The following is a 21,576-nucleotide window of genomic DNA, read 5'->3' on the forward strand; positions in this document are numbered from 1 at the left end:
ATCTGGGAGACCATCCGGAAGTGTTCTGCAGATCAGATGATATAGTGGCAGCGAACGCTCCGAAAATTGGTATGTAAATAGAATATGCAAATCGAAGAATAACAAAGAAGCGAATGTATGATGGCCCAGAACCGATGGTTCTAGATGCGAAGTCGATAAAAGCCGGGTATAGAAATCCAGATCCGAGCAGAACGTAGCTCGAGCCGAGATCATTCTATCTGATTATCTGGCGGCGATATCTCTTGGTGGTCTACGTCGTAGCTCTGAATGTTGTTGGATAAATACCGTGTCTCAATGGCGCGTCAGAGGCCGAGCGAGCGAGGAACATAATACACCGCGAATCGCACGAAATATCCAAAGACGGACGAAAGTCTGCCCTAAGAATTTGTGTGAGCTCGGGTCGATAGAGGTATTAGATAGTGGATTAGCGGGTGTTCATGGATAGGCCTTGAAAACTACTAATCCAGGTTTCGTTTGTCTGAAGACCATTGGAATTTCTGCCGAAGTCGTTGGTATCGTGGGTCGGCGTAGTTCCATGAGGGGATGGGAAACGAGCAGGAAGACCTTGGTACTCCGAGGGTGCTGGGAATCCACCGAACGGGTCCATGGGAACGAAGCCGCTGGGAGAGACTGTAACATTTCGGGGGGCAGCGGCGAACGGTGAGTACCCATATGTATAACCTGTAGGTTGAAAAGCGGTCGGGGGCATTGCAGCTCTATCTAGGGAAGACGTAAAGGGCTGGGCAAAAGCGCCTTGATAGCCGCGTCCTGCCTGAGGAAGGCCGTACGAGGACTGCTCGGCTGGTTGTGGGCGTCTCTCGTTTTGAGCTGTACGGCTTACACCAACAGCACCTGGTCCGATGCCACTTGGGGCTTGGAGACCAAGGGATGGACTGGCAAAGGAGGCGGGGTTTATAGCAGACATCCAAATCCTAGTCTTGTACACCTTAAAGAGGTCCGTAACAAGAGAGTTGAAGTTGATATAAGCATCAGCGAAGTAGTAGAACGTAAGCTTCTTCCAGTCCCTTGCAAAACTATTAGTATATTGTACGGCTCGCACATCGGATAGGACTTACATCTGAAACTCAGCGTCGAGAATCTCCATGTGAAGACCGTGCTCCTTGACTTTTTGCATACAGACTCTCTTTGCCTTTGCCTCATTCCCCTCCTTGTCTCGAAGCGCTTGAATTTCGTGGTTCTGGGCCAAACGCTTAATGATCTTTGGTTTAATCTCACCAGGATTAGGCTCTTGCATGCCGTGCTGGCTTGGGGGTCCCATTCCACCAACAGCACTTCCTTGGAGACCATTCGATGCCGCCATTAAGCCAGCGCCGGTGCCATCGGAATTGCCTGCTGCGCCTTGGGAGTACATCATAAGCCATTTGTAGTGCTCCTCGGCATAATGTTCCTTTAACTCCTTGGCTGATGCCCAGTCGACATTGTCTCGAGCGACAGTGCCCAAATCCGTTCCACGATCTGCCTCGACAATAACAAGATCTCCTGGCTTGACCGAGAGACCTGTTCCTTCTTGAACGTAGAAAACGTCTGCTCTCGAGCATTTGAAGAGGACAATATACAAGAGCTGGTTGTGGCGAGGTTGTGCAAGGCCACCACTGTACATACTACGATGAGGAGATGTAGCCCGTCCCCCACCATATTGCGCAGCGTATGGGTAGGCGGATGGTTGGAAGATTGTGGTGCCGTATGCGTCGACGTTTCGAGGAAGGGTAGCAATACCGCCGAAATAATTTGCCGCTATTAGTGGTCCATGTGAATAAGCTACTCTTCAAATCTGGCTCAATGATACCTTAAGGGAAGAAACCAACTTCTGTTTCTGAAACGAATATCGACGAATATTATTAAATTTGGTATACTCACCATGTTCATTGACACTATAGCCAGTCGTGTCTTGATATCTATTCTGATAATCCTTTGGAGACATACTCTCTTGCAAGCTGCTCTCGTGAGGTAATAAGACATCACCAGTAGAGCTCACTGAACCTTGCCGGGCCGGGACATCAGCGAAAGAATGGCGTCGACTCTGAGGGATATCGGCCAGTCCACCAAAACCAAGGGAGCTCTGCCAATAGGCCTTCTTCACGTTTTCGAGCTTGCGATTCTCAAGAGAATTGTAGGAGGGAGGACGCTGTTGACCAGCCACACTATACTCGCTCATTCTACGAGCCAACAGACCCTTCGAAGTAATCTCTTGCAGTTCATTGATCTCGTCGAGCTCATCAATGGCGTAATCTGACTCTTCAGGCAGCGGTTCTTGCATAGAATATGCCCCACCTAAGCCATAAGCATTACTCGTGGAGGACCGAGGTCGAATGCGCGAGTTTTGATATTGTTGTTGTTGTCGCAGAATTGCGTTTTCGCGGGCGAGGATTTCGATCGTCTTGGCTTCATTTGATTGAAGAGCCACACCGTGGTTAGAGCCATTCGTGCTTTCATCGTCATCGTCGTCAACTTCCTTTAGCTTACTAAGGCCACCTTCATTTGACATTTCGCTTAGCATGCTTGGTCTTGATGGACGATGTTGAAGGCCAGAGTGTTGTAGTGGTCGCCCTCGTCCAGAGAAACCGGGACCACTAGCAGCAGAGACCGCAGAGGCAGGTGAATCGGGATCCAGTTGTCCAACCGAGTATGATTGAGACCGGTACGTCTTTGGTGTAGGATGGAGAGGAATAGCAAAAGGAATTGTAGGGTTCGGGGGCGGATCTCTGGGAGGGTTTACGTCGCCGAAATACCCATTACCAGAGCCCGAGGGATGAATTGAAGTTGGTGAAGGGAGGACCTCTGTGAGTCTTGAAGGAGGCTCCTTCCGAGCGTCATTGTTCCAAATACCACTGCCCCATGGAAACGTACTTGAGCCCGAATGCCCTCGTCCAACGCCAGCCGTGCCTTGAGCATGTGCACCCCAAGTACTAGACTCGGCAGAAGGTGTGCTCGGATGAGATGTTGTCGGGGACATTGAGCTAGAAGCAAAGGATCCTTTACGAGGCTGAGCGCTAGACTGAGTCGTGTCGTTCAACCAAGATGCTCGTCTCGTGGGCTTCTGGGGTTGAATTGCAGGTTGGTGATGGTCTTGGCGGTCACCTTCGTCGTCTGAACTAGCCAAAGCCTCGGAATCAGGGGTTGAGCGTCTTCCGTTGAATTTATCCAGTAAGATCGACGGATTGCTTGATGTCATGCTGGAGGTGGTTGATTGTGGTATTTTGGCACCCTGGCCAAGCTTTGCTGAATTGGCGCTCATTGCGTTGGTGGTGAGGTTAGAAGTGACTATGTATAATAGTGAGGGTATGGTGTGATCTTTTGAAAAGCGAAGCTGGGGTCTATAGAGACAAAAATTAGTGTCTGAAGGTAAAGCTAAAGCATGATAGTCGATGTGTAAAATCCTACAATCTCAGAGGCACACACCAGAAGGACACAACGAGTAAAGGGGGTCGGATAATTGTCTGGACAGTAGATGTTGCTGGAGTGAATCAGCTTCGGGCCGAATGAAAGTTGAAAAAGGGGGGCGCTAGTAAGCGAGGCGCTAGTCTAGAGAGAGGACATACAGGACGGAGGCCAGCCAAATCGACTGCAGATGGATGATGGATACCACCGACTGCTGAAATCACCTGTGCTGCTTTGGAAGGCGTTGGTGTTTAAGAGAGTGGGAGACCAAATGTTCTTTTTGAGAAAGACCGCTATCAACTGCGTCCTAAAAAGATGTGACCTGTGTGGTACATCTTCTGGACTCGTTAGCACGGCTTTTGCAAAAGATGTGAGAACGACCAAAAGACCAAAATAACAGTGTTGGGTGTAAGATGATGTACAGGTTGAAGTGTTGCTGTGCTATTGGGAAACATGGATCTGTGACAAAGAATTGTGCTCGAAGGATGCACACGGGAATTCTATTATAGGATAGTTTATGAGTGAGCTTTAGCACAATATTTTGAGCATTTGCTTGGTACGCTTGTCAGGGCTGACCAAAGCTGATGAAAGGGGTTTGACAAGACCTCAACTCTTTGGGTCAAATCTTCAGGGTTGAAAGTGAAGGTGAAGGGGGGTTTTGTAGAATGACAGATGTCAGGAATCTCAAAAGATCTCCTAATTGATGTGTAGGGTGTGTTGTGATCTAGTGATGATCCGACGAAACGGAATTTGATGTAGGGAAAAGCTGACAATTCAACGAAACGGAACTCGAAGCAGGGAATGTGAAGGGGTGATGATCCGACGAAAGAGAAGTTAACGTAAATGTACTGTAAACGTAGGGATAATCCAATGGAATGGACCTTGAAAGACTGTCTATCCAACGAAACTGGACTTGATATGGGGACAGTATTGTGAAGAAGAGACGATCCGACAAGACAAAATCTGATGTAAATGTGTTGTGAATGAACTGACAATCTGATGAAAGAGTATGCGAAATGTGGGAGTGTGTAGTGAATGCGTTGTGATTGCAGTGAAGAATGTCGCGAGGAGGCAAAAGGAACTGAGAGTACTGTTGTGGGATGTACAGATAAAGAAACGTACCTAAAGGTCCGACGATCCTCAAGAGACCAAGGAGCACTTAGAAAGCGAGTGAATCGCCAAGGATCAACGCAGACCTACCACTTCTTGCTTCCTTCTGATGAGAGGATGGGAAGTGGAGGCCCCGAGATCAATTTCGATGCCGTTGATGAGTGTGTAAGGGCAAGAGTAACAGAAGTAGGAGGATGAAGAGGTAGTGGTGGTGGTGAGGGGCGGAGGAGGGGAACTCGAAGATGCAAGATGAGAGATGAGGTTGGGGACGGAAGTTCGTGTTTGGGGCGGAGGGAAGGTGGCTGGGCTTGGTGGTGTGAGGGAGTCGATGATAGAATGTCGTAGGAGCTTGCAATTACGTGTATGTGTATGTTTGATGGTCTAGATAGAAGGAGAATTAGCCGATTTTCTCTTCGGGCGCAATGGAATCGTATTTTGAAGTGTTGTAGCGTTAAGTCCCCGGGTGTATAGAATTAACATCAGATGAATTGGGCCAACGATGAATTAGGTACGAGGCAATTGGTGTCTAGAGGCTGCAAGATGATCCTTTGATTTGCATTTGCGCCCCAAGAGAAAGAAGGTGCCACAAAATGATCAGACAGGCATCGAGTCGGCCAAAGGTGGGTCGTCATCTGGTGTAGGGTATGACAGCCTTCCCAGCTCTTGAAGCATAAATACTAAGTTTATCCTTTGATCCCACCTCACAAATACGCCTCTGGTATCCCAGAAACCGGAGCTCAGCTGAGAGAGAAGACGCAGCGACCACGGTATGAAAATATGACCCGCCAGAGACGTCGAGGAGGCGCAGGTCTAAAAACACAAATAGATATGTGGACAAGACTCACCACCGTGCTATTAGTACGTCCAGGAAAGAGCAATCTCGAAAAGGAATTAGACGTAGTATCTAAACTAAACTGTCAGCCGCAAGTACCGAAGATACATGTCCACATGTATTTCCCAAAAGCTGACCAGGGCCCAGGAAGCAATTCAAAGCACCCACCTCAAATAACCGCAGCAGCCGTATGAAATCGTAAAGTCTTCTAAATCTGTCTGCCGTTGTCGCTCTTTTTCAATTTATGTTGTGCCGACCCGAATAACCATCTATTGTTCGCCGAAAGATTTACCAGAGCGTGGGAAAGAAAGGAGAATCGTACAGCCTTCTGCGCATTCGGGACGTTGTTGGAGGGAGGCTTGGGTCGCCCAGACTATGCGTAGCCCATTGTCGAAACGAGGAGGAAAGACGAGGGCCTTGCTCTCGAGAGCTGCCGTCGGAATGGCAGGAGCGTCGGGGGACTCACAAAGTGGTGAGAATCAAAATGAAGGCTTCGTGAGGTGGAGGCAAGGCGGCGCATATGCGGGGAACAGCGTGTGCGACTCGAAGACTTTTCGGACTCGGTAGACCGGCGCTGAAGTAACAGAGAAGGCTTGCCGTGTCACGCAGAAGGAGAACCTGGCCTGATAATGGTTCTCGAGGGAGGAGGAACAACGCTTTTCAGACGAGGCGTCGTCGTGAAGTTGGGAAGAGGATCGAGAGGGACGGTGCGATGGGGATCGTCCTCACGCTAATATCAGCCACTGCAGTGGCCTTCAATACCCTCGCCCGGGAACCCCCTGCGCGTCCAGACGAAGGAAGACGGGCACCCCAACCCCTCATCGTTGTGGTGTTCACACAGGGGCCCTGGTCGACTTTCCCGCTCCAGATTCTTTGCATGAATATATCTCTGAATATCGCGGACGCTGAGCAGTGCCCGCGAGTCTGAATATATCTCTAAATCGACGTCGCCAGAATAACAGCGCCGAGAGACATACAGGGCTATGCCCCTCTCTGCACGGGACAACCTGTGCCCCGCGGAGTGCTAGCTTTCTCTGGCAAATTATCCCTTATACAACATCACCAATCAGGCCATGGGTCACACGCCCTCTTTAATCTGGGTGAGAAGGGGTGCTGGTGCTGCTGGATGCGAGAGAGGCGAGAAAGCTTGGTCGGACGAGAACGGCGTTGAATATTCCCTTAATGCCCCAGAGGGCTTGGTGCAGTCAGTCTTTGAACTCTGCGCTAACTGCTTTGACGGCGTCCTCAACCCGTTATGAAACCCCACAGGTCCCTGAAGAAAACACGTTGTGGATCCTGGAGGAGAGCGGCACGTCTTCGCTCTCAAATGTCATGGCCTGTCATGTCTTTCCTGTCTTTCCTGTCCTGTCTTGTCCTGCCTTGTCTTGCCTTGCCTTGTCTGGCTGGTCTTGCCACAGGAGGCTCCCTCCTTTTCCTCCGTGCTGCTCGTCCCCACCGAGGAGTTCGAGACCGCTCGATACCCCGATTCCTGGAGCCATGGCACACACGCATGTGTCAAAGCAACTCCTCAACGGCTGCGTCTGTTCCCCAGATTCTCGCTAAGTCGAACGTTTGGCGCTCCGAGTGTCAATGTGTCAATCTGCAGTGGAGCTTGCGCTTCATTCCTTGGGCATCTTGGTTTTCAGCAGACCCGATCTCAGCATTTTTGCGGGGTAGCTGCAGTATGGCGACCATCCCCAGGTGAGACAAGCAAGCAGGCAGTTCGTTCTGTGGCAGCGTGTGGTGTACGATCAGCGATCGCACAACGGGCACCAGACTTCCAATAATTCCTAGCCGTGCTTTCCAAGTTGACCATTCTCATACCATAGTATTGCGCACGTCTAGGATTACTCCGGCACAGATCATCCTCCCTGCGAACCCCTTGGCTCATGCAGCACGGAGCTTGAGGGTGTGAGGGGAAGCCTGGCTCGCTATTCGCTGGCCGCAACATTCTACCGTGCCCCCCATCGACGAGAGGGGAGCGGCCTGCATCACCAATCGATCCACAAGAGATGGAGGTTGCCGAGCAAGTGAGAATGCGCTCAGCCTTCTCCGCAACACCTCCTGAAGGTGGGGCAAGCAAAAACAGACCTCCTCACGATGCTGCACGAGACTTCATCTGGCTATTCTCACTGCCGTGAAACGAGAAGTTTGTCCGAGTCGCCCATATTGAACAAGATATTCGAACCGCGGCGCACATTACGCTCCATGTCACTGCGGGGCAGAGTTTTCTCGGTTTAGCAGGTCCGGCCGAACTCTATTCAACTCCGGCACTGATATCCTGCTTACCTGATTGTTCGTAATGATTCTGTACATGCAGCTATGAAAATGTGCAAATGTATCAATGCAATTTGGCACCTGCAGTCTATCCTCTTGGAGAATATCCACACGAGTCCGGAACACCGAGGCTGGCAATTCAGTAGATTAGGCCAGGCACAAAGGGGCAAGAGATATTCTACTCATATCTCTCAGTGTTTCCATGCGTATTAGGACATCGTGCTCAGAATTTCAGGATCTGGTTGTCCTAGAAGACTCTATACAAACGTATTCTGACTCTTGTCAATGTTCAACATATGCTAGGGCATCTTACCTACCATCTTGCCGATTGTCATTGCCCGGCAAAAGTTCGTACATGCGGTTGTAGACACAACTTGAGGTTGTCAACCTGATTCCTTGATCAATGTACGAAGAAAGCATGTCTAGAGCTCTGGCAGGTCCGGCCGCAGGGAAACGAGAAGTTTCATGACCCAAGGCTGAGAAGTAGCCTGGTTCGGGACATTCAATTTCGATCCTCGTAGAATACACATGCCATTGTGAGACATGCAGTCTAGCGCTTTGGCTAGTCTGGCCGAGGAGGCCCAGTCCCTAGATTGTCCAGACCTTCGGGTAAGACGTATGAAATGATTTCGAACTCTCAGTTCGATGGTTTGATTCCCCGGGAAATGGACAGGATGTTTTGAGACAGTCATCATCCACATCGCCGGGCACTAGTTTGGGTGCTACCATGTCGAAACGTACCGTTGAAGACATTTATTATTTCTCCATCTGGCGTAAATAGATTCCTTCAACCGGGGACGGTATCTATAGTTCCCTTTCCAACAGTTGAAGGCGCGGCATCGGCTCCCTTTGTTTTCCGTAATTTCTCTTCGAATTTTGCAAACTCCGCGACCGCGATCTCCTCTTCCTGATCCAGGACCTGAGTAACACCTTTCACTTCCTCAATCTGGGTTTGTTAGCCGCAGCCTTTCTAGAAAGTTTCGCCAAATACTCACATAGTGCATCAACATTCCCTCAATACCATTTTTCAACGTAACAGTGCTCGAATCGCAGGTCCTGCAGGCACCTCTCAACTTTAACATCACCATTCCGTCCTCAAATCCACGGAACTCAATATCTCCACCATCCTCCTGGATTGCCGGTCGTATTCTCGTCTCCAATAGCTCCTTAATCATTCCAACCACCTCACTATCATTCTCATTATACCTTAAACTGTCTTCTTCCCCACCATCCTGCCCACTCTCTCCAGGCCTACTTTCAGTAACATTGACAATCTGTGCCCCCGATGTAACAGCCTCTGTTATCAGACTGAAGATTTCCGGCTTCACATGAGCCCAATTTGCATCTCCAGCTTTCGTAACCGTAATAAAATCCGCTCCATAGAACACCGATGTGACCCCATCAATATTCATCAGCTGTGCAGCAAGCGGTGATGGATGTGGAGGTGCAAGAGTCGACCTAGGATTCATGTATTCGATGAAAGGAGAGGAGAGTCCTGGTGGTAGGATAGGATGGTTTGGTAGGAACTTGAGAGCGTCTGGGTTTGGTGTGTTCTCTGTCTGGATGAAGATGCTGCGACTACCGCTGACAGCAGGCGGCTTTACCATGGTCGAGGGCTGGTGTAAAGGGTGCAAAGTCGGTCGTGTATGCGCATTCGAAGCTGCCATTGCTGGAAGTCGGGTACTTTGGTGAACGCATCTCGCAGCGTTGTGGTGGACGGGTATCGATGGCTTCGAAGGTCGTGTCTTGGTGAGGAATGACAAAGCTGCCTTTGAGAGTTTCCTAGATGCCATTGTTTGAATTGACACTGCAGGAAGTGTGTTACAGTTGTTTTGCTGTCGAGATGGCGAAGTTGAAGAAGGCCTTTGTAATCACCTGCATGGGTCTGAAAAATTGGCGTCATTGCCGATTGGCAAGGATCTGGTTGTTTTGATAACGCAAACTTTCAAGCTCTTTCTTCAACAACATGTCAATCTCCAAGACCGCGAATGACGAAAGTGCGCAAAAAGACGCAGAGCCAGCGATGGATACGCCAGATGCGGAGATTGTTCCAAATGGCGCTGATAACTCAACGAAAACAACCGTTGGCCAAGAAGTTCCGAAGCAACAAGAGGAGACGCGGGAGAGTTCATTGGCCGAAGCTGACGTGCCAAAGAAAAGGCTATGTGGCGTATGCAACGAAAAGGAATGGAAGTATAAGTGCACTCGATGTTATTTCCCATCGTAAGCCCTCTTTTCAATGCAGGTTTCGCAAACTGATGTGGTGAAGCTGTTCTTCAGCATGCTCAACGATTCACAAAGCGACACACCCTGCCCTTGAGCCCAAGCCTGCGGAAACCAAACCAGAACCAAAACGTCAAACCAATGGAGCTACACCGAGGCCTGGCACCATTGCTGCAGCAGGATTCAAAGGTCCTTTCGCGGTTTTGGACGATTCGAAAGACCTTCAGCTTCTATTCAAGATATACCCAAAACTTCCTGCGCTTCTCGACCAAATCAACACAGCTACTCTCCGACCATTAGAGGAACTTGACGATCTCCCACAGAATGTGCATTCGAAGGGGAAGAAAGAACAGTCGTGGACTTACGATCGTGGGCTTGAGAAGGGAAGAGAAGCGTTAAATCGCCTTCGGGACACAGACGAGGGCGTCAGGGAATATTCAACATTAGTGCTGCAGATTCTGTCCGGAGATGTAGGCATCTCTGCTACACAACTAGTGGAGAAAGAGCTGAAGGAAGAAAATGCAAAGATCATAGAAGCTCTCTTGCAGGGCGAACTGTGAAGAGTCGGGCTGGAAACCTTCACACTGAAGAGACGCGGGAGGACAACCCCGCTGGAATCGTGGGGAAGGTCACCATATAATTGGTAAGAAACCCAGGTGCTGAATTCGGGTGGCATGATTTCGCTCTCCAACCGGTGCTCTTGAAAGGGGATTTCGATCCTCCTTCGTGGTGGACGAGAATAGCCGCACTGAACGTTGAATTTTCATTGTCCCAAGTCAAGTTGGTCAAACCCTCCCCAAATGTTCCTCATATCCTTGTACATTCAAAGTCTACATTCATGGCTGACTCCAAAGGAGATACAGTATGTCACTATAGTTTATACGGAGATTCGGGCTCGGAATTCAAACTCAGCATGGGCCAGAGTTGGGTTCATAAGACATGCTTTGGGAATTGCTCAAGATACCCCGGAACCGCTAAAACGCATAGTCGGAAAAAAGCAGCCACAATCCATTACAAGCAATGTTCAACGGCTCTTGGGACATTCTACTGGCAATGTCCAATAGTTGCTGGAACATTCCGATCAAATCAACTCGGATGGCGTTTGAAGCGAGCAAGAAAACTTCCCCTTATGCCTTTGTTCCCATCTGGCGGAGATCCATGATCACCAATTCCAGCCACAGCTTCATCTCGATCTGGCTTGACTTTTTCCCTCTTGCCCAGCATCCAAGTCGACTCCATCTTCCGCAAGAAAGGACTTGTCCGCGAGTGCTGGTTTTTCTTCGTTGTTTCAGTCTCACTGTCCCGTTCCGCCCAATCAGGTCTATCCTTTGCAACAGGCAATAGTGGCTTCGGTTTTGATTTCCCCGGCGGAGGTGGTGACGATTGAGCCTCCGTTTTCTCCCATAAATCCCCTGTGCTCATCGGCCGTGAACTGCTTCTCTTGTGCCCTGAAGTCAGATGAGCAAACTCCAACTGGAACGTTCGCTGCGGTGGTTTGTATATCTCTCTCTCCATATCCGCCTCAGCAGCCTCCTCCAACTCGTGCGTCCATTGAAATTGATTCCGGTTCAATAAGATTTGCCTTTCTAATATCGCTTGATCGATAGCTTGCGTCTTCTGAAGACTCGTAACTGGGTATTCAAGATGAGGGTCCTCGAGGCTTAGCTTCTCTAGGTGGGACTTAATACCCATTGACGGCAACTTGTGCGACTGTCGCCTGACATCTGGTGTCGTCGTCCTTTCGAAAGCCGCGGCGGCGACCGTTGGAACATGGTGGTACACGACATTGGCTTGCGCCAGAGCAGCTCTCGCGGCCCGTGCCTCACGTCGGCGCTCAGCCTTGATCTTCTGCTCGGCGAGATGAGCGTTGAGCCGACGACTTAATTCCTCGGGATCGAATGGCTCTCCTTGCTTGACTCTTTGCCGCCGCCCATCTTTCTTTGGATCGCGCAGTGGATGCGTCATTGCACGGGCAGGTTGATACTATGGTGAGGTCAGAAGGAGATATGGACGAAGGAGGTATTTTCCAACTTACGGAAGGCCAATCGGCAGGCGGAGGAGGGAGCGTGGTGGCTGTTGCCATTTCAAGAGGAATGGACTGACTTAAACGCAAGATATCTCAGGCGCGACTTAAGTTCCAGAGCCTCGGGGTACATTCACATTTCACAAATCCACAACTTCGAAGTCTCACATGAAGGACATAAAGTACGAGGGCTGTGTAACGATGCGCAGGAAACGGCGAGGTAGTTAAATAAACCCACTAAGGCAGATTTGGATTCGGAGGGGTGCGCCACGGACTGAGGAGGAAAAGCCAGCCTCCCAAAGCAGTTAACCGTTGGCCAGGTTGTGGTCGGTAATGCCTCTCAATCAGGGAAAGCTTCCCCCAGCAAATGAACGCGCCTGGGTTCTATTGAAACATACCGACCTGGATGTACTGCGTCCTGCGCGCATGCCGAATAATGTACACCTGTGATTCCACGGCCGTATCGAAGCTCGGAGCCTCGAGCCTCGGCGGGCAGCTGATCCCAACTCCAGATCCAGATGGTTGGCTGCTGATTTCTGCGTCGAGATTATCATTGGCGACTCTGTCTCCACAGAAACATGCAGGCAGCAGGCTGCACAAACGATGTGGAGAACCCTGCATGCTGATGCTTTCTGTCTGGCACGCGATCTCAAGAGAGCAATTCTGACTGGCCAGCCCCTTGAAGTTCGATGCGATGCTCCTCGAGTCCTCGCTCACCGCGTTCACCGCGTTCTCTCGAGGCCGGCCGGTACAATGCCTCTTCCTAGTTGTACGGCTGTGCGGAGGTACATTGACTTTCAACCGTCTCTTTTCATCTCATCACCGAGTTTCTGCACTTGAAAGCACGAAGGCACGTTTCAGGTTCTCGACGTTCTCGATCATTTCCACATTGGTTCTTCCGTGGTACGTATCATCAAAGGCAACGCTCCCGTCTCCCTCGGTGTTTCGTCTCCTGCTGTGGCGCACGAAACACGAAAGGAGATTTGTCGGCTGGATGTTGCCGCAATCTCAACTCTTGATCGCCCCGACAAACGAGACCTCCACAACACCCCATGCCTTCTGAAACTTATCTTAGAAGCAAAAGGCTCGGAAATGGCTGGATCTATATATGAACCACTATCGATCTCCAAGCACAGTATGAGATTGCCGAGTGGATCATCGCTTTCACCGGGACTCTAGCCCGGACTTCTAGCTCCTCCTGAAATCTACACCGGGAAGAGTAATAATATAAACTCTGAAATTATGTTTCGAGCTTGTCTTTCACAACACTCTTCAACTATTCAACGTGGGCGAATGGGCCACCCGAGGCCGTTCCTTGAGCTAGTTGAGTAACTGTCTCAGTCCAGCTCCGTGGTATCCCTCGACTACAGCACAGCGCCTTTTAACATGAGCACTTCTGACGTACACTACGTCCGTACTGGCTGGGGGTTAGTTCGGCATTGTACCTGCTTCCTTAGAACACTTATTTGTCGGGACGGACGTCATCAAGCAGACCTAGACTCGATCTCGGGCGGAGAGAACCATTTCTTATCTGAGGATGGCAGGCTGGCGAGCTGCAGGTCATCCGGATCCTGCGGACCAGCCCGTCTCACGCTGGCCGGCCTCATGTCTCAATGATGTCAAGAGGACGGTCGATCCTCGCCTGCACCTGTCCATGTCCAGCCTTGCAAGGCTTATCAAAGGACGTAGCCTCGCCAATCCGAAGGTTTGGGAGGTGGCTCTGCTCTGATAAGATGCAGATGCTGAAAGTTATCTAATCCGGTGTGGACCCACGTCGACCTGTTCCATTTTTTGTCTTTGGACCATTCCTTGTCTGTAGGCTCGTTGTTTGGGATATTCCTCAGACCACTCTTACAGCTTCTATGATGCACTCGGTGGCTTAGATACCCACAATATCTGATCAACAGAAATATTCTCGGGTCCTTATTTGAGAACGGACAGCTCGGGGCCGTTGAGGGTCCGATGCGTATGCCCCAAAGTACAGTGCTTCATTCTCCAAGGGGTCGGAACATGCAGAATCTGATCAGATCAAGAATCAAGATGTTGAGCGACAGGGGATGGAATTCATAAAACCAGGTTAAATACGGCAGCCAGGAATCGGATGTCGATCCCCGTTCCGAGTCGGAACATATGGAGTTTCGATTGTTCAATGTTTCCTGGACACCGCACTTTGCAAGGCTCGTCGACGTGCCTTGCAAGCTGCAGCTTCACCGATGCTCCTTTTCGAGTTGGAACATTGCAGTAGTAGAGACCGAATTTGGAAACTTCCCTGTCTTCAGTGTGACCATCAACAGGCAATCGCAATGCGTAAGTGGCATCGATTTGTTTTTCGGGGGAAGACGGTGAAGCGTGAAGATCGTGATGGCATCATGGCAGCAGACTTACTTACAGGGACAAGATCAGCGACAGTGGTGAAGGCTCCCTCCCAACAACTGAATCCCACACGTGAACCACGCTGACTGGCTCATGGCCACGCGGAATAATTACTTTTGAAGATAATGGAGAGGCTTTCGGGGGGCTTGGAATCGCATGCTCTACAGTAGCGAGTACTGTGATTCCCAGCAGCAAGTGCATGTGCATGATTTGCTGCTCCGGGCGCTCCCAACGGGCGCGGAGCTGTGCCAGCGAACCAGAGATCCACGTGAGAATACGGATAGCGGAGGGAGACCGACAAATTCCCGAAAGACAGGGCCAAGGCGAGCAGGATGGGGCCTCGCTCGGGCTCTGGTTCTGGCTCTGGATCTGGCTCTGGCTCCCAATCCCAAAGCATGAACGAGAGAGAGTAATAAGTGTGCAATCGTCGTTCGCTCCGCACAACAGCTTGGCCCCCCGTCTTGTCTGTTGTCAGCTATCCCGCCTGTCGAAGCTGCTGGCGCTTCATTGTTCCAACTTCTCCCGGACAGCTCCAGAGCTTCCTCGATCTCACAGCATGATCGCAATAGCTGCGGGTTACCTAATATCTCGCAGGCCTCGGGTGCTGGACCACCGTCTGAACAGTGTCCTTTAATCTGAATCATGGCTTCTCACGATGTTCTGCCACACCGCAGCAAGTCGAAACGCGGCCGGTCCTCCAACTCCATCCCCGCCAGATCTCCGGATCACACCGCGAACGCGAACATCTCCCAAACTTTATCGAACTCAACCCCGCGGACTACAAGACCAAGGCTTGCCTCTCGCACCAGCTCCGCCCCTCTTTTACCAGCAATAAAGGTTAAAACTCCCAATCTCCTATCGGAGGAGGACGAGGGCGGTATCGACCTGTACAGCATAAGAGACTCTGTAGCTTCAATAAAAGACGACCCCTTCTTCAGGAACTACCAAACCCCCAACTCGGTATCGTTGGCCCGCGAATTGAGGTCTGCAACATATTCTGAACGTATGCGCGATGGAAAGTCCCCTCATGAACCTTCCCCTCCGTCCCCCAATAGAACTGCACTCGACAACTCAGTCAATCTGCCGGTGAGCTTCCCTCCCTCTCTTGAGTCTGAACCGCACAAACTAATTCTTGGAATCTAGCCTCAGTCAAGAAGCGGGATGTCCGACATAAACATTGCAGTTATTGGAAGTTCTGGCGTGGGGAAGAGCACACTGATTCAACGGGCCCTGAGCTTACGGTCCTCTCCAACATCCATAGCTTCGAGTCAGCGGATGTCAGTGGACAATGTGGTGTATACTGTTAGCCTCATTGAACTCGACCTCGAATCTTTCGATATCGTCCCCGACCGCCGGATCCAATGGCCGAAGCAGATAAACGGTCACATTGTTCCCCGCATGGATGGAGCTTTGTTGTTGTACGATGTCATGAATAGCGAGAGTATACAAGAATTACCCCAAACTTTAAGTGAGTGTTTCGGAGGATTGCATCGAAGATGCCTGCTAACCGTTCAGATGGGCTAATGGCTTCAAACTTACCCACTATCCTGGTATCTTGCAAGTGCGACAATCCTGACAATACCCGCCAGGTCAGCGTGGAAACCATGGAGGACGCCTGCTCATCCTGTGTTGAGGCTGTGAAAACTGCTTCCAATGTCCCCGAGAGTGCCAGGCTGTGTCTATCCTCGATGCTGAAAGCCATCATGGCAAGCCGGAATGGTCAGTCTCACCAAGCCCATTCACGTGTTACTGGTTTCCCTCGATTTATATTTCACCTTCTTTCTCCTATATCTATCCATATCGAGAAGTGCTCAATATCCCGCGCATGACTTCATTGCTCTCCTGTCAGTCACGCTTCTGTCTAGTATATAACTGACAGCGTAAAGCTGCAAACTCTGCCGCTGAAATCACAGGGGCCCGTCGCCGAGCTACCTCCTCTGCGAATTTAGAAACCCCGCCGGATTCTTCAAGGCCTCTTAGTCAACACTCCAAGCACAGTCGTGCGAGCTCGGAATATTCCCTCTTGCGAGGATTTCCCTCGCCGCCCCCCGTTATGCCGCGAGGAACCCAGTCGCGGCCCAATGGGCGGACTAATCTACAGCACCAATTTAACCTTTCCCTTCCCGACCCACACGACGCCCCGCCACTGTCGTCGCATCCGATGTTTCGCCATGATGGCCTTCAAACCTCGTCCGACTCTAGCAGTAATCTTGCGCCAGGTGCAAGTTCACGATCTCCATTGCCTTCTCCTATGACCGGACGGGCGGTGGATAATTCGTTTCTTGATATGGAAGAGTCGGACGGGGACGGATACCGCTATTCGGACGATATCCCCATTCTTGAGCGAAATGATGATAGCTTCTTCGATAAGCCTGCCAAAGTTGCGGGAGTGACGTTCGATGAGCTCGTGGATCGTCTGCTGGGTCAGAACATGTCACGGGCCGACAACAACTTCTCGGACATCTTCTTGTGTCTATACAGAAAGTTTGCCGCGCCAGGCGAGCTATTTGGGGCGATAGAAGCACGGTTGGATCGTATAGCAGAGGATAAGAACACTCACTATCTCACGCGGACTACGACGCAGCTTCGTATTATTACTGTGGTTGCCAAATGGGTCACAACCTATCCAGGAGACTTTGCCAGCCCTATGACAAGTGCTAAACTCGATACCTTCATCAGCGGGCTATCTGGCGAGCCTGTATTTGCTGCAGCTGCGCAAGAGATGCGAACTCAATTGCAATCCCGTGTGATCGAGGATGACGACACCGGATGGGCTCGAACAGATGCAGACGTCGAGGTCGAGACCGGAAACAACGTCGAGTCAGCCCCTGCTTCCCCCGTTCGACGGAGAACAGATCCCAGAGATCTAATGGAGGAAGAGGACGGCGGCTCGCACATGGATGACGAAGGGGATGAGGAGATGGAGCGGAAAGAATCAAAAGTTGATTCGAATATTTCTGGACGTGCAGACTCCCCTCATGAATCCATAGCACCTTCTTTCCACACGGTCGAGGACTATGAACGAGAAGCAGCCTCTATGGTCCCCAAGGGCAATTTACCCCTCACTAAGTTTCGGTACCACATCTTTATGGATACCTCAGATGACGATTTTGCCGACGAGATGACAAGAATCGACTGGGTTATGTTCTCTTCGATCCGCCTTCGAGATCTTGTCCGCCACGTCAGTCTCCCACTGGAACAAAAGGAGAAGTGCAAGAGTTTGGCAAACGTTAATCGGATGATCAATCACTTCAACCATGTTGCCAAATGGGTGGCTAACATGATCTTAATGCGAGACAAGGCCAAACACAGAGCTTTGATGTTAGAGAAATTCATGACTATTGCCCTGAAGCTTCGGCAACTCAACAACTACAACGGATTAGCAGCCGTGCTCGCAGGAATCAATGGAAGTGCAATTCATCGTCTTGCACAGACCAGAGCTTTGGTTCCAGCTGAAGTACAGAAGCGCTTTGCAAGACTTGTGATATTGATGGGCACTCAAAAGAGTCATTTCGCGTATCGCCTTGCATGGGAGAACTCTTCGCTGCCTCGTATACCTTTTATCCCCCTCCACCGACGAGATCTCGTGTCAGCAGAAGAAGGCAGTCGAACCTTCGTTGGAGCGAAGGCGGAAAGAATCAACTGGAAGAAATTCGAGGTACTGTCAGAAGTCATCTTGCCGATTATGAAGAGCCAAGTCGTGCCATATCCGAATCTCTCGAAGCACGACATTGCCCGAGAGCTGATTTTAGATTGTAGAATGCCCGTTGATGATGAAGTATGCCCCCACTCCCGCCGCTACAATCACGCATACTAACCTTAAAATAGGAAATATATCAACGCAGTCTCCAACTTGAAAGTACTTCAGGAAGTGTAGAATTTGCTAAAAAGAAGTTTCCTTGGTTTCAGAAGGAAAAGTGATTAATCAAATGGGCATATTTTGAGCGACATTTGTTCGGTTCAGGCTGGATTTTTGAGGAGGCTTCTTTTCTCATGGTATGGCGTTGGGGTGTGCTTGTTCGCGCATACCCAGTTGTGATGATAGACGATGCGCATACGTAATATGTTCTTCAAATACCAAAGGTGTTCTAAGTGAAGCGGGAGCTATGGGCATTCTCTGCAGCCTTTCTCTGCAGCCTTCCAAGCGGTTGTGGATATGGATTGAACGAGGGACGCATGATGCTATGTCCTACTTATTCCGAATCATCCTCCGTCAGCATCACAAGTGCTTCTCTAAGGAATCTTGTGTCCGTGAAGGCAACCCCGTTCGCTTAGGCAGTTTGACCTTCCCATAAATGGTACAAGTTGGGGGATTGGATTAGGGAGTGGCGAAATAAGATTAATCCTCAACTGCGGTTCGCGGACGCTTTAGGATGAAAGTAGCCTGCTAAAAATCCCCAAGAATTGGATGACGATCGCCCCAACCCCACAACACTGCCAATTCCAACTGCCAATATTACTATGTATACACTGCCACAACACTAACTCCCCATACCTTGGCCCTTTGGCAGCATGACTGTGGCTGCCGAATTGAATTCCTACTTGTCAAGCACTACTTGCGCTTCCCCATCACGGATGTAAAAGGATCCCGCTATCAAAAATGCCTCTCGGCGGACTTCCGGCGCTGGCCAAGACCTGCGATGACTACAGAATTGATTCTCGCTCAATGTTTACTTCTGGTTCCGTACTTGGCTTTTCCCGTACTCAGCCTCGAGTGGCAATGTGTTATTCTCCCAAGACTTGGCAAGATGAAGCATCATGTTCGCTCTCTCTTTGGGAGGAGAGGTTTTCTTACAAGACTTGCTCTCCCTCCTTCTCCATATCCTCCATCAAACCAATCATTACTCTACTCTCACTTTCACATGTCAGAATTATCTTGATCTTTACAACAGTCTCAACCAAAACAACATCATGAAGTTCATAATCATCATCTCCACCGCCGCCCTGCTAGTCTCATCTCTCGCTCTTCCACCGATATTACCTACGGTACTGGGAAAGCGTAAATTACCCCGCGGGCACAAGCCAGAACCTCCCTTCCTACCCATCATCACCAGGGCCAGCTTCTTCTCATAAAATGTCGATTATTCCTTCTATGAGAGCTGAGAGCCCGGGAGGTTCACGGGAACTGGCATGCGTATTTGTCTTAGGAGTTTGGTTCCTCCGCCCCTGAGCTCCGACTTCAACTTAGTAATACTGCGTACTAATTCGATGACAGCGGTTGGGAAAGCGTCAAGTATCCCGCTGGGACAGGCGGGTTTTACGCGTCTCCTTTCGCCTTCACAAGCACATACAATATCGCTGCTGTTGGCTCTGGGTTGCGGAATGGCACAACTCCTGCCCCGGGCCGAAAAGGCGCTGTTGGATAGTTTAACTTTGGTATCAATTCTAATACGGATAAGATCTGCCATGTAGGCCTCTTATTCTCTCCCGTTCAATCTTTCGAATAATTTTGATGTTGACATTGAAGCCAGAACATTACACTCCTCAACGTAGCAGGCACCTACCAAGCTCCCGCCCGAACCGCAACACACATCCACGAAGCCGCCCGGGGAGCATCCGGGCCACCTCGTCTCGCGTTCCCCAACCCAGTTGGTGACGATAAGAAGAGAGTCGGTGTTGGCTGTTTGACGGGTCCGTTTACCACTGGATTTGAATGGTCCGAATGAAATGAATACTCCGAGCGGGTTTGCATTGAAGAGGATTGAGGAGAATCCGGCCGGGTTCTTTGCGGATTCTCATACGAATTTATTTTCGTTTGGGGTTGTAAGGGGGCAGCTTGCTTAGGGGAATTGAGAGCGGAATGATGGTAAAGAGAGGGGGTATGAGAGAGAGCTGGAGAGGGATAGGGTGGTAATGGCAGATGCGTTAAGGTGTCTTGTACCAATTGAGTCGCCATAATTCAACTCGGGCAGTCACTTCTTCGTTCTGTCATGAGGGTTTCCTTGCTTCAAGCCAATATGCAAGTGATGAGCGAAGTGTGATCAGCATTGTGAGAAGTGTAATTGCTCCTAATATCCCCTCTGTGCCACACTCTATCCAACACTCACAGGCTTCTTATCCCAAACCTAAAAAACTTCTGTTCCGTCCACTCTAACGGCTGCCAGTACCTCCACATTAAAATTCCACAGCAACCTAGCCAAAATAACCCGCAACTTGACCCAACATAGTTGCTGCCCAAGACACCCGTGAGGGCCCATGCCGAACGGATGGTACGCTTCTTGGCTGTCTGCGGAGTAGGGGAAGCGAACCATATTGCCAAAGCCAGCGTTCTGGGATAAACCTCTTGGGAGAATAGAAATTGGTTTTGGATCTGAATATGGTGTAGCAGGGGATGCCGACTGTGTTGAAAGCACAGCGGATCTCATTGACCAAAGCCTTCATCTCCTTTGGATGTGTGATCAGATTCTTGATTCTGCCAGCCAGTGCTGCCGTCAGAGTCTCACTACCTCCAACAATCACTGCCATGGTATTGGCAATCATCTCTGCTTCCGATATGCCGGTTTCTGGTGATGACTTGTGGGAGAGAATGTAGGACACCATATCTAGGGAATCCGTCTTTCTTTTAAGGCGATTGTTGACGTTTTGCTCTGATGTGGAGAGGACTAATTGCAAGCTAGCTAGGACGGATTTCGGTGTCATGTACGAAACCAAGGTTGTGGCTACGAGAGCCCGAAATTGTAGAAAAACGGTGATCCGTGGGCGGTAATCCTGTTTCTGGAGGCAATTGAAAAATTCGCCCCATCCAAGATTACCGATGATGTCGAAAGTGGTAAAATGAGCCAGTGGATGACATCAACAGCTGGCACTTTTCCTGCATTCTCTGCCCCAGCTTGATGAAGCTTCTTGACCATGAGATCCACATATTGAGTTATTATTGATTCTTGTAGCTTAACAACTTTGTCCGAGAATGTAGCTCCAATTGCTTTTCGAAACTGGGCATGGTCCGCCACACGAGCTGAGATGAGATTGTGTGCCTCGACGCCGGGCGGTCAATTCCCCAACTGAGGTGGACGGAGGAACTCCTTGCTCACGGATATATCTCCCCAAAAAAACAGGATCAATGAATGAAAGCTCCCCAGGACTGATTCGAACAACGCTGCCGTACCTGTCGTGGGGCACATTGAAGCTGTAAGGAGAAGGCAGACAGAGGCAAGACGACTCTATTGGTATCTAAGCTCGAAGCCCTAAATGGCTTGGCTGACTAACGGCTAGCTGGTTCCTTCCCTGGTGGCGTCACCACCCCCACACGTCACCCAACAGAAGCAGTATGGGAGACGGCCTTATAGCATCTTTTGGAGGAGCGGAAACTGGAAAGCTGCTCATAGTGGATAGCCGGGGA

At 50.2% G+C, this 21,576-nt stretch overlaps 8 protein-coding genes across 8 annotated transcripts; 5 read left to right on the forward strand and 3 right to left on the reverse strand.

Annotated features, from left to right (window-relative positions):
• Positions 1-424: 424 nt before the first annotated feature.
• K444DRAFT_517602 (PSP1-domain-containing protein) lies at positions 425-3,256 on the reverse strand (the record flags this gene model as incomplete). The annotated part of the gene is made up of 3 exons (XM_024873790.1): positions 425-1,025; positions 1,077-1,755; positions 1,879-3,256. The coding sequence occupies 3 exons, from the start codon at positions 3,254-3,256 to the stop codon at positions 425-427; spliced, it is 2,658 nt and encodes an 885-aa protein (XP_024742817.1).
• A 3,427-nt stretch (positions 3,257-6,683) lies between these two features.
• K444DRAFT_624455 (uncharacterized protein) lies at positions 6,684-7,046 on the forward strand (the record flags this gene model as incomplete). The annotated part of the gene is made up of 1 exon (XM_024882402.1): positions 6,684-7,046. One exon carries the CDS (start codon positions 6,684-6,686, stop codon positions 7,044-7,046), a length of 363 nt encoding a protein of 120 aa, XP_024742818.1.
• Positions 7,047-8,118: 1,072 nt separating this feature from the next.
• Positions 8,119-9,493, reverse strand: K444DRAFT_156823 (NifU-like protein). Its single transcript, XM_024870640.1, has 2 exons — positions 8,614-9,493; positions 8,119-8,564 (listed from the first exon to the last, which is right to left on the reverse strand). The coding sequence occupies exons 1-2, from the start codon at positions 9,409-9,411 to the stop codon at positions 8,406-8,408; spliced, it is 957 nt and encodes a 318-aa protein (XP_024742819.1). The 5' UTR covers positions 9,412-9,493; the 3' UTR covers positions 8,119-8,405.
• Positions 9,494-9,641: 148 nt separating this feature from the next.
• K444DRAFT_518478 (uncharacterized protein) lies at positions 9,642-10,401 on the forward strand (the record flags this gene model as incomplete). The annotated part of the gene is made up of 2 exons (XM_024873869.1): positions 9,642-9,841; positions 9,888-10,401. The coding sequence occupies 2 exons, from the start codon at positions 9,642-9,644 to the stop codon at positions 10,399-10,401; spliced, it is 714 nt and encodes a 237-aa protein (XP_024742820.1).
• A 2,031-nt stretch (positions 10,402-12,432) lies between these two features.
• Positions 12,433-13,164, forward strand: K444DRAFT_157490 (uncharacterized protein). Its single transcript, XM_024870642.1, has one exon. It carries the CDS (start codon positions 12,559-12,561, stop codon positions 12,925-12,927), a length of 369 nt encoding a protein of 122 aa, XP_024742821.1. The 5' UTR covers positions 12,433-12,558; the 3' UTR covers positions 12,928-13,164.
• Positions 13,165-14,879: 1,715 nt separating this feature from the next.
• On the forward strand, positions 14,880-18,158 carry K444DRAFT_518411 (ras GEF; the record flags this gene model as incomplete). The annotated part of the gene is made up of 5 exons (XM_024873859.1): positions 14,880-15,323; positions 15,381-15,705; positions 15,753-15,956; positions 16,124-18,015; positions 18,066-18,158. 5 exons carry the CDS (start codon positions 14,880-14,882, stop codon positions 18,156-18,158), a joined length of 2,958 nt encoding a protein of 985 aa, XP_024742822.1.
• Positions 18,159-18,837: 679 nt separating this feature from the next.
• Positions 18,838-20,021, forward strand: K444DRAFT_639931 (uncharacterized protein; the record flags this gene model as incomplete). The annotated part of the gene is made up of 5 exons (XM_024884437.1): positions 18,838-18,959; positions 19,453-19,594; positions 19,637-19,645; positions 19,709-19,893; positions 19,937-20,021. The coding sequence occupies 5 exons, from the start codon at positions 18,838-18,840 to the stop codon at positions 20,019-20,021; spliced, it is 543 nt and encodes a 180-aa protein (XP_024742823.1).
• A 185-nt stretch (positions 20,022-20,206) lies between these two features.
• Positions 20,207-21,211, reverse strand: K444DRAFT_701321 (uncharacterized protein). The gene has a single exon (XM_024888030.1). It carries the CDS (start codon positions 20,874-20,876, stop codon positions 20,370-20,372), a length of 507 nt encoding a protein of 168 aa, XP_024742824.1. The 5' UTR covers positions 20,877-21,211; the 3' UTR covers positions 20,207-20,369.
• Between the last annotated feature and the right edge of the window lie 365 nt (positions 21,212-21,576).

Source organism: Hyaloscypha bicolor (assembly GCF_002865645.1).
Source record: "Hyaloscypha bicolor E unplaced genomic scaffold K444scaffold_15, whole genome shotgun sequence".
Taxonomy (NCBI): Eukaryota; Fungi; Ascomycota; class Leotiomycetes; order Helotiales; family Hyaloscyphaceae; genus Hyaloscypha; species Hyaloscypha bicolor.

Bases quoted from the DNA above. Each gene is read 5' to 3' on its own strand.
- K444DRAFT_156823 (XM_024870640.1), bottom strand. From the start codon at position 9,411: ATGGCATCTAGGAAACTCTCAAAGGCAGCTTTGTCATTCCTCACCAAG. The intron at 8,565-8,613 runs GTGAGTATTTGG...TAACAAACCCAG, and splicing joins AGGGAATGTTGATGCACTAT to ATTGAGGAAGTGAAAGGTGT.
- K444DRAFT_157490 (XM_024870642.1), top strand. From the start codon at position 12,559: ATGCTCCTCGAGTCCTCGCTCACCGCGTTCACCGCGTTCTCTCGAGGC.
- K444DRAFT_701321 (XM_024888030.1), bottom strand. From the start codon at position 20,876: ATGACACCGAAATCCGTCCTAGCTAGCTTGCAATTAGTCCTCTCCACA.